The sequence below is a fragment of the Cupressus sempervirens genome, chromosome 5, assembly GCF_028749045.1.
Source record: "Cupressus sempervirens isolate cs-2001-9-10 chromosome 5, ASM2874904v1, whole genome shotgun sequence".
NCBI classification, from domain to species: domain Eukaryota; kingdom Viridiplantae; phylum Streptophyta; class Pinopsida; order Cupressales; family Cupressaceae; genus Cupressus; species Cupressus sempervirens.
In genome coordinates, this window is record NC_143122.1 from 577659394 (window position 1) to 577670216 (window position 10823).

Here is a 10823-nt window from a genome sequence, read left to right on the forward strand (position 1 = left end):
AGTTTGGTGCCACTTATTATATATTTTAATAGAATATCAACAATTGTCTTATTGAAATGGCTATTGCTAGATGATGATTAGTTTGAAGATTAGTTTGTTCGCATGCAAATTTTTTTTTAAACCATTAGAATTGAAATGAAACCTTATTTTAGCTTGTATATTGTAGAAAACATTGTAATGTAATTGTGAATTTCTAAATTAATCTTGTAAATGTTAGATTAATTTTTAATTTTTGAACTAGTTTTGAATTGACTTAATATATGTTTTTTCAAACTTTTATATTAGGTTTGAGATCATTTGACTATACTCAGTTTTACAATTATAAAGCATTAATGATCAATCATAGTTACTAAAGAGACATTTTATATATTTAGATTGGATTACATTAAAATACATATTTTTACATACAATTTTAGAATATTTGTATAATTAATTCTTACAACCAAATTTCTAGAGCTTTATCTAAATGAACTTTGTAATGTAGAGAAAGAAGAAGACAATTTATCAAATAAGGTGTGATTAATCTTATTCTTATAAACTTATTCTAAGTTATAAACTTATTCTTAGTATTAATCTTATTCTTAGTTATAAACTTAAATAATATTATATTTAAGAATTAGATTAAGGTTCAAGTTCTATATTATATTATATTTAAATGTAAAATATATTATATTCACTTTGGTATTGCAACATAACATAAAACTATAGGTAATAAAGTTGTGTTAACTTAATAAATCAAAGGTTGTATTTCAAAGTTACTATACAAGAATTTTTTTTTGATTTCAAGTTATCCCTTCCCCATTTAGACTTTTGTTGAAAAAAGAATAATACTTGCAAAATAGGCTATGATTCCAACTATACAAATTTATGAAATAACATGACCTAATGTTTTAATTACTAGCATTTAACACTTCTCCAATGTAGTCGTCAACCCCTATAAGTGAATGTATAGTTGATTTGAAGTTATCATGTCTCTATTTAGATGTTTGTTGCAAAGAAAACATTAATAGCTAAGTATACTATGGTTCAAACTACACAACTTTATTAAATAAAAAGAGAATTTTTTTGAATTACTAAGATTGAACCTTAAATATTCTACTAACTTGGAATAGTCCATCTAGTAAAAAAATAAAATATAATTACTTTTGAAGCGTTCTTTTGATTGTTATCTCACTAATCTATAAGATAAATACCTTGACTTGAGAACTTACAACTATGTATTTATAGATAGTCTATAAATACAGGCTATAACACATTGCAAATTCATTTAATAAATGATGTTGGCACTTCCTAATCTCCATTGAGGCAAATAATCTCCTTGGGGAAAAGTTGCTTGGCTGAAAACATTAAAAGCATTGGGATCTTCTAACATACTGATTGCTCGGAGACTACCAACCTAATGTTACATGGAGTCAAGAAACAAGTGATGTTATGCAACAATGTTGAAGTGATTTAATTTATAAGTTTTCAAATGCATTTACTTGATATCTTCATTTAAAAATTTAAATGTCTTGTAAATGTTTTTCTAGTTAACTAGGACTATTTATAAATACATAGTTGTATGTTCTCAAGTCAAGGTATTTCTCTTATAGGTTAGTGGGATAACAATCAAAAGAACACTTCAAAAGTAATTATATTTAATTTTTTACTAGATGGACTATTCTAAGTTAGTAGAATATTTAAGGTTCAATCTTAGTAATTCAAAAAAATTCTATTTTTATTTTATAAAGTTGTTTAGTTTGAATCATAGTATACTTAGCTATTAATGTTTTCTTTGCATCAAAAGTCTAAATAGAGACATGATAACTTCAAATCAACTATACATTCACTTATAGGGGTTGAAGACTACATTGGATAAGTGTTAAATGCTAGTAATTAAAACATTAGGTCATGTTATCTCATAAATTTGTATAGTTGGAATCATAGCCTACTTTGCAAGTATTATTCTTTTTTCAACAAAAGTCTAAATGGGGAAGGGATAAATTGAAAAAAAAAAAAATTCATCTATAGTAACTTTGAAATACAAAGTTTGATTGATATGATTAATTCCAAGGCCGACGTTGGTGGGTGTTGCACTAGGGAGTGGTGCGTGGAGTGTTTGCGACTGGGTGGGGTTTTTGGGGTAGACGTGTGGGGTTGGGGCTAGTAGGTGCTGGTCTTGGGGAGTGTGGTCTCTGATCTGAGGCAGTTTTGTTGCAGGGAAAGGTGGAGTTCGTGGGTTTGTGGGTTCGGCTTGGGGCTAGAGTCTTTGATTATCGACGTGGGGCAATCGGTGCCTCTTGTGTCTCAAACTTTATCAGATGATTTGGAGATGGCTGATTCCTCCATTTTGATGCAGGTTGGGGCTAAGGGCCAGGCTAATAACTTCACATCTGGAGTGAATGCTTCAATTTCAAAGGGTTCTGTCTGTATTAAGAAAATGAATAGGTGTTTGGAGCAATCGGATGATTAACTAGTATTGGTTATCCAACTAAAGCATATTTCAAAGGATGTAGAGTACTGGGGTAAGCGTGCGCTCATATATAAGTTTCTAGGTCTTTAGCTTTCTCTTCCTGTGTTGGAATCATGGGTGGATTGGATTTGGAATCCAGAAGGCAATATGGAGATTCTTCTGGTGGTAAACAACTATTTTATGGTTATTTTTTCAAATATGGAAAATAGGAACAAGGTATTTGAAGGTGGTCCATACTTTTTTAATCAAGTTGGGCTTTTTATCAAACCCTGGCACATTGGGTTCAATTCTGCTAAGGAAATCCTGTCTCGGGTCCTAGTGTGGGTTCATCTTCCACGACTACCTTTGGAATTTTGGAGAGAGGATATTCTTCATTTGATCTCACTTTTGCTTGGGAAGTTGGTTAGGTCAGCCACACAAACCCAAGATCGAAAGGTTATTTCATATGCACAAATTTGTGTAGAGGTTGATCTTAATAATCTGCTACCCAACTCTATGGAAATTTGCTTGGGCTCTACCTCATGGATTCAATAGTTGGATTATGAGACTTTACCTTTTAGCTATAGGATATGCCGTGAGTATGGGCATTTACAACGGAAGTGCCCTCAGAATAAATTTTCTCAATCATTGAAGTCATCTATGTTGACCCCTAAGGATGATAAGGGTAAGGCCCCTATGCCAGAAGGTACTGTAGACAAGGAGGGTTTTAGCCTAGTTAAGCCACGTAATAAAGGAAAGGGGTAGAAGAGAACTTGGATGGACAGAAAAAATGATGGCACTTTTAATAGGTTTAATGTTTGGGATAATTTGGTTCAAGAGGAAAGCATACTAGTTGAGTTTTCATTGGGTAATGGTTCTTTTCAGGGGCCTCAGGTGGAGGAGGTTAGAAATTGTGCCCAGGTACCTAATGTGGATCAAGATGAACCAGTTATTTTGGAAGGATTGGTTTAGGAGAAAAGGTGTGATGCTCTTGGTGGATCACATCTTAGTGATCCCCCAAATATCACAGCTTCTTCTCTTTCTGGCCAAAAAGGGTTGCCTAACACCACAAAAGGCTCTAAAGTTGCATCCTCTTTAGGCTTACAGAAAATGTCCTTTAAAAAAGGGACCACAAAGAAGTTTGCTAAGAGTGGAAGGAAGACTGATCAGGAGAAGGTTAAGATGATGAGAGAGACATTAGTTGAGGCAGGGTTTGTGAAACCCATTGACTCTCACTTATCACAATCTTCCAAATGATTATTCTCTCTTGGAATGTGAGGGAGTTGAACAACATCCCTAGACAAAAGGTTGTTCATAGATTGATTGATTCTCATTCTCCAAATATTATTTTCATTCAGGAAACTAAGCTTATAGTTGATGAGTTGGATAGATGTGGACCAAAGTTGTGGCCCCATGGTAGTTGGCAGGGAGTGGGTGCTCAAGGTAACTCAAGTGGACTTGCTTGTCTCTGGAATCCTAGGAAGGTGACTCCTCTATGGTGGGTTTCGAGTAGGTCCTCTATCTCTTTGATGGCTTCTCACTTCGAGATAGGAGAAAGGTGCTTATTTTCTAACATTTATGCTCCTAATGATTTGATGGGTAAATCTCTTATGTGGTCACATATCACATTTGTTTTCTCTTTAGTTCCTTTCCTTCCTTGGATTGTGGCTGGAGACTTTAATGCTATTACTAGTTTAGAGGAAAAGAGAGGCGAGATTGCTCATTTGGGCCCTTCTTCTAGTATGCTTAGAGATAACATTGGTTATTTGAATCTCATTGATATTAAACCTGGCTCTGGTACTTTCACCTGGAATAACAAAAGGAGTGGAACAGAGGCTATTTTAGAAAGGCTAGATAGGTTCCTTGTTTCTTAATTTTTGGATGGATATTAGATGGTCTACCAGATCAGATATTTTGGATTGGAGAGGCTCTGATCACTAGCCTATTCTGCTCTCTGTCACTCCTTTTATGACTTCTAAGAATCCTTCTTTCAAGTTTCAGCTGATGTGGTTGAGGGATCCCTCTCTGCAAGATCTTATGATAACCTGGTGGCATGAGGGTAGGCCTCCTCATGGCGCCCCCATGTTCACCTTTGAGAAGAGGCTTCAGCATGTGAAATTTAGGCTTAAAAGGTGGAACAAACAATGTTTTGGGAACCTCCAAGACCATTTGAAGGCGGACCAAGCTAGGCTGGACAGTGTCACATGCCAGATTAGGGACTATGGAATGACTCCAAATTTAGTTTCCAAAGAGTCCTCAGCTCTAAGGGTGCTAGAGGAATGGTAGTTTCAGGAGAAATATTTTGTAATCAAAAGTCTCAGGTGGATTGTCTACGAGAGGGTGATAGAAACACTGCTTTCTTCCATAACACGGTTAAGGCTTGCAGGTCTAGTAATTCTATCACTTCTCTTGTTTCTTCTTCTAGAGATCAACTCTGCTCGAAACAGGTGATTTCTCTTGACGCCATTAGATACTTTTCTCATCTTTTCTCTATAGAGGAACCTTATTCAGCAATGGAGACAAGGACTATTCTAGATTGTATCCCCCAACTTGTGTCTAGCAATATGAACAGGAATCTGTTAAGACCTATTGTGCTTGATGAACTAGAGAAGGTGGTTTTTTGTATGAAGAAAGGTAAAGCCCCAAGACCGGATGGTTTTCCCATTGAATTTTTCCAAGAATTTTTGGAGATTATTAAATTTGATCTTCTTGAAGTAGTCCAGGAATATTATCAGAACAAACAAATGCTCAAGTCTTTGAATGCTACCTTCCTGGCTCTCATCCCCAAGATTGACGGCACTAACAGTTTGGATCAGTTCAAATCTATTGCTTTATGCAATGTCACTTACAAAATTATCACCAAATTGATTGCCGAAAGGCTCAAGCCTTATTTGGCCACTTTGATATCCAAGGAATAGGGAGGCTTTGTGGGAGGCAGACAGATTCTTGATGGGGTGGTTATTGCTTCAGAGGCTATCTACTCTATCGCCACGTCTAAGGAGAAGACTGTGTTTATTAAACTGGGTTTAGCAAAAGCATATGACTGTGTTAGTTGGGAGTTCTTGGGTCAGGTTCTTCTTGCTTTCGGATTTGATATAGAATGGGTTGATTGGATTCTCAGTTGTGTGAATTCCCCATCTTTTTTGATTCTTATTAATGGAGAAACCACTAAGCTATTCTCTGGTTCTCGGGGAAATCGAGAGGGGGATCCTCTCGCTCCATATCTCTTTATCATTATGGCAGAGGGCTTAAGTAGATTTATAAAATTTCAAGCTGAGCAGGGGCTTGTCCAAGGGTGGAAGTGCCACAATAATATTCCAGTGTACACACATCTCCAATTTGTGGATGATACTCGGCTGATGGGCTTGGCTACAATTAATGAGGCAAGAAACTTTAGAATGATTTTGGACACTTATTTAAAAGCTTCTGGGAAACAAATTAATGAAGGTAAGTCACCTATTTATTTCTTTAATACTCCATAGTCGATCCAGCTCAGGATTGCTAGGATTCTCAGGTTTCAAATTGGTTCTCTTCCACTGATATATCTTGGAGTACCCTTAACTCTGGGGACTTAGCTAAAGGATTATTGGCAAGGCCTCTTGGAAAAATTTCAGAGTAGGGTGAGCCACTGGACTTATAGGTGGCTCTCTTTTGCTGGGAGAGTTATTCTCCTCAAGACTGTGTTTTAGGCTCTTCCCATTTACAGGTGTCTTGTGCAAGCTCCTCCCATTGGGGTTATGAAAGAATTTGATGCTTTCTTATGACAATTCCTTTCATCTGGCAATCTCCTCTCTTCTAAATGGAGCTTAGTCAGCTAGGACACTGTGTGCCTGCCTAAGTTTGCTGGGGGTCTAGGCATTAAATGTGTGGCTCTTGGAGTCAAGGCTCTTGCTGCTAAGTTATATTGGAAATGGTGTAAGAATCAAGATTGGGATTGGGCTAAGATTCTGGCCCAAAAGTACTTTTCGGGAGTGGAGTATAAGGATATTCCTAGACTAACTCTAAATGCCAAGGGCTCCTTTATTTGGGATACTCTTAAAAGGGGAGCTCCCCTTATCAAAGAAGGCCTTTTTTGGATTTGTAATGAAGGATCGAGTGCGCTATTCTGGCAAGACTTTTAGGACAACCATCCTCCCATTCTCTCTAGTTACCCCCACTTCCAGCCTCTGTGTCAGATCTTTACCACAGCAGGATGGACTAAGGTTATTCACTTCAAGACTTTTAAAAGGTGTGGCTTGATGGATGTGGCTTGTTGGAAGGATCTTAGTGATTGGCCTCTGGGAGGATCCTCGGAGATACAAGCTGAGCTGGCTAATCTCCTCTCTGTTCGGCTTTGTAGCTCTTCTAGGGAAAAAGACATCCTTTCCTAGGGTCTTTGTCCTAAAGGTAAGTTTAGTGTGGCTCAAGGCTATGCTTGGCTGGATAATCAATGTCATGGCATTAATAAAGTTCCCTGGTGGAAGAAGATTTGGAATAGATTCTCTTGGCCAAAATGTAACTTTTTTTTTGTGGTTGGTTTCTCAAAAGAAGTGTCTTACTTAGGATAACCTCCAAAGAAGAGGGTTTCAGGGTCCCTCAATATGTTATCTTTGTATGTTGAATGGAGAGAATGTTTCTCACTTATTCTTCTTATGTACTCTCTCTAGAGAAATCTGGTTGAAGTGGTGGGAGGCATGGTGTCACGGATGCATTCATGTTGAATCTCTTATTGAGTTTTGGGATAGCCTTGGGAGACCCCTAGCAAAAACTATGTTCCTCCAGGTGGCTTGGGCTGTTGGACCTACTTTTATTCTTTGGAATCTTTGGTTGGAATGTAATTGTAGGATTTTTTGTAACTCTAGTTTGGGAGTTACTAAACTTTGGCAGATGATTTTGAGCAGACTTCAGGAAACTATCTATGCCAAGTGTGACATGACTAAACCTATGGATTCTGGGGACTATGGTATAGTCAGGAATTTGGGACTAGTTGATAAAGGATGGGGATGCATTAGTGGTAAGAGATTTCAGTCACTCAAGAGAAAGGTTTGTCAAGACGGGAGATGGTGACCTCAACCGATGGATATCCTTAAAATTAACACAGATGGTTCTTCCCGTGGGAACCCTGAGCAGGCTGGTGTGGGGGGCATTGGGAGAGGTATAGATGGTAATTTTATTTTTATGTTTTCTGTTTATAAAGGAGTTCATTCCAATAATGTGATGAAGGCCTTGGCCATTACGTTAGCTATTGAGCGGGGACACTCTTTAGGTTGGAGGAAAATGGTGTGTGAGTCAGATTCTCAAATTGTTGTGGATATTATAAATAACCAAAGTGTGGATGATTCTAACTGGAAAATAGCTTCTATTGTCAAAGAGATTCTTCATTTGAGCAGCTCTTTGGACTGGATATCCTTTTGTCATATTCCTAGGGAATGGAATAGTGTGGTTGATGTCTTGGCAAAATGGGCATCGGAGAAAGGAGATGGTTGGGATATTTCAGGAAGGGGCGATCTTCCTATTGATTATATTGGGACTTTTGAGCAATTAGTGGAAAAGGATAGAATCTAGCTGTTCTTGGATTTTTGTCTTGTTCTTCTGGCCTAAGGCCTTTTGTAATTTGGCTTTGATTGAATAAATTTTACCCCTGTTTCCAATTTTTTTTTTTAAAAAGACAACCTTTGATTTATTAAGTTAACAAAACTTTATTACCTATAGGTTTATGTTATGTTGCAATACCAAAGTGAATATAATATATTTTACATTTAAATATAATATAATATAAAACTTGAACCTTAATCTAATTCTTAGATTTATTTTAAATATATTATAACATTTATATTTAATATAATAAAAAAAAAAAACTTTAACCTAATTCTTAAATATAATATTATTTAAGTTTATAACTAAGAATAAGAGTAATACTAAGAATAAGTTTATAACTTAGAATAAGTTTATAAGAATAAGATTAATCACACCTTATTTGATAAATTGTCTTCTTCTTTTTCTACTTTACAAAGTTCATTTAGATAAAGTTCTAGAAATTTGGTTGTAAGAATTAACTATACAAATATTCTAAAATTGTATGTAAAAATATGTATTTTAATGCAATCCAATCTAAATATATAAAATGTTTCTTTAGTAAATATGATTGATCATTAATGCTTTATAATTGTAAAATTGAGTATAGTCAAATGATCTCAAATCTAATATAAAAGTTTGAAAAATATATATATTAAGTCAATTCAAAACTAGTTCAAAATTTAAAAATTAATCTAACATTTATAAGATTAATTTAAAAATTCACAATTACATTACATTGTTTTCTACAATATACAAGCTAAAATAAGGTTTCAATTCAATTCTATTGGTTTAAAAAAAAAATTACATGCAAACAAACTAATCTTCAAACTAATCATCATCTAGCAGTAGCCATTTCAATAAGACAATTGTTGCTATTCTATTAAAATATATAATAAGTGGCACCAAACTATGGAGAAATAATTTTTGTGAGTCAAGTGGAGAATGAACAACAAATAAATGAATGTACTCTAATGTGAGGACGGCAAACGAAAGGGACTAGGAGAGATTCCGCTTCTTAAAATTAAGAAATTTAAAATCAAAATTAGGCTAGCTTATTTATTTTTTATTGTGAAAAAGAGCATAGGATACCATGTGGTAAAATAAAATTGCATTTGATACGTTAATAAATTTTTTTAAAGAGTATTCTAATTGTTTATAATATTGAATTAAAAAAGGGAAAATTATATTATAAATAATTTCTAAACTATTAGGGCAATTACATACCATTGCATGGCACTTGTTAATTACGCCGAGAGGCATTCTATACAATGGCAGCACGGGAATATGCCAAGATTCCTTGTCAATAAAAAAGATTTGGGAGCAGTTACATACTTCTAAATTAAATATTAAAAAAGAATTCCCGAAATAATAACTGGCCGAAATAATAGGAAGCCAAATGGAGGCCGAAATAATAGGCCCGAAAAAGTAGGGCCCGAAAAAGTAGGACTCAAAAAAATAGGCCTTGAAAAAATAGGATTGAAATAATTTCAATATGATTTTGTTTTTTGTTAAATATAATTTTGCATGCACATTCATGCTTTTTTTTGCGGGGAGTGGGGGAATTTGAAACAAATTCGTGGAATGTGAAGAGACGTCTGTTGGGGGATATGAGGAGCCTCTCAGAAGTTATAAAACCAAGGCTCCTCATTTCATTTTCATTTTATGTTTTTGCAGGAAGGAAGAGGTGGAGGTTATTGGAGGATTAGATTGGAGTTTTTGAATAGGAGTAAATTGAAGTTTTGGAGTAACATTTTTGCAGGTGAGATTTCTATTTTTTATTTATATTTTCATTTAGATTTAGATGTAGATGTAAATTAAAATTCAAAATTAGTTATAATATTCTACTTTGATTTAGATTTCAATTTTAATTAATTTCATTTAGATTTAGAATTCTGTTCATAACTATTTAGGCTTGCATTTAATAGTTTAGTCTTCCATGTTTGATTTAGATTTAGATTTGGATTCAAAATCTATTTGATATATATATTTTATAATACTTTTCATTGTTAATGGTGCTTGATGGGAGTGTTTTATGGGTGTCTTCTTTTCTATTTCTGAAATATTTTGGTCCAATATGTACTTTCCTAACCAGATCTATCCATTTTCTTCTGATTCATGCATGGAGCTTCCAGATGCTATTAGCGTGTTGCTGGGACTGAATGGGAATGGATTAAAGATAAATGACTGACTCTAAATTTGGATATGCATTTGGAATTGGCTCTATTGCGGCTCCAATTTATAGGTTCCTTCCAGTCTATGAGCACACTAAAATCTTTGCAAAATTCAGAAGATCCATGACAAATTGAAACATTGAATTTTTGGAGCCTTTTGATTTCAATTTCTATTTGACTTTGATTTGGGTCATTGTATTTGGACAAAATTCCAGAGTTGCTCGGTCTTCTCAGATTTTATTTATTTTATTTCTCTATAAATGTTGTTAATAAGAATGAGTCTTGTTCATTTGAGTGTTGATAGCATCAATCTCTCTATTTTGAAAATATAGTATTTGTAATGTTTTTTATAAAAAAAACCTAAATGAATATTCGATTGTTCTGTGATAGATTATTCTGTGAGGTTCCAGCTTGGAGCTAATAAGATGCCCACTTCTAAAAACTCTTCGTAGTATACCCGTGTGTCTTCTTTAAGTTCTTTACTAATCTTTATCGCCTCCCTGCAATGGATTGTTTTTCAGTGTATTTTAGCCAGTGTGATTCATGAGTACGGAATCAGTTTAAACTATTGATGCAAGAATGCAAATCCACGGCAAACCCATTTTGGATTTCATCATACTCTTCTATCAATGTGAAAAAAATTATTTCCCACTTACATTAATATT

At 34.7% G+C, this 10823-nt stretch overlaps 1 protein-coding gene across 1 annotated transcript; it reads left to right on the forward strand.

Annotated features, from left to right (window-relative positions):
- The first annotated feature begins 4710 nt into the window (after positions 1-4710).
- Positions 4711-7477, forward strand: LOC149557247 (uncharacterized). The gene is made up of 5 exons (XM_089830176.1): positions 4711-5086; positions 5402-5878; positions 6287-6539; positions 6691-6817; positions 7298-7477. The coding sequence occupies exons 1-5, from the start codon at positions 4711-4713 to the stop codon at positions 7475-7477; spliced, it is 1413 nt and encodes a 470-aa protein (XP_089686302.1).
- Positions 7478-10823: the final 3346 nt, after the last annotated feature.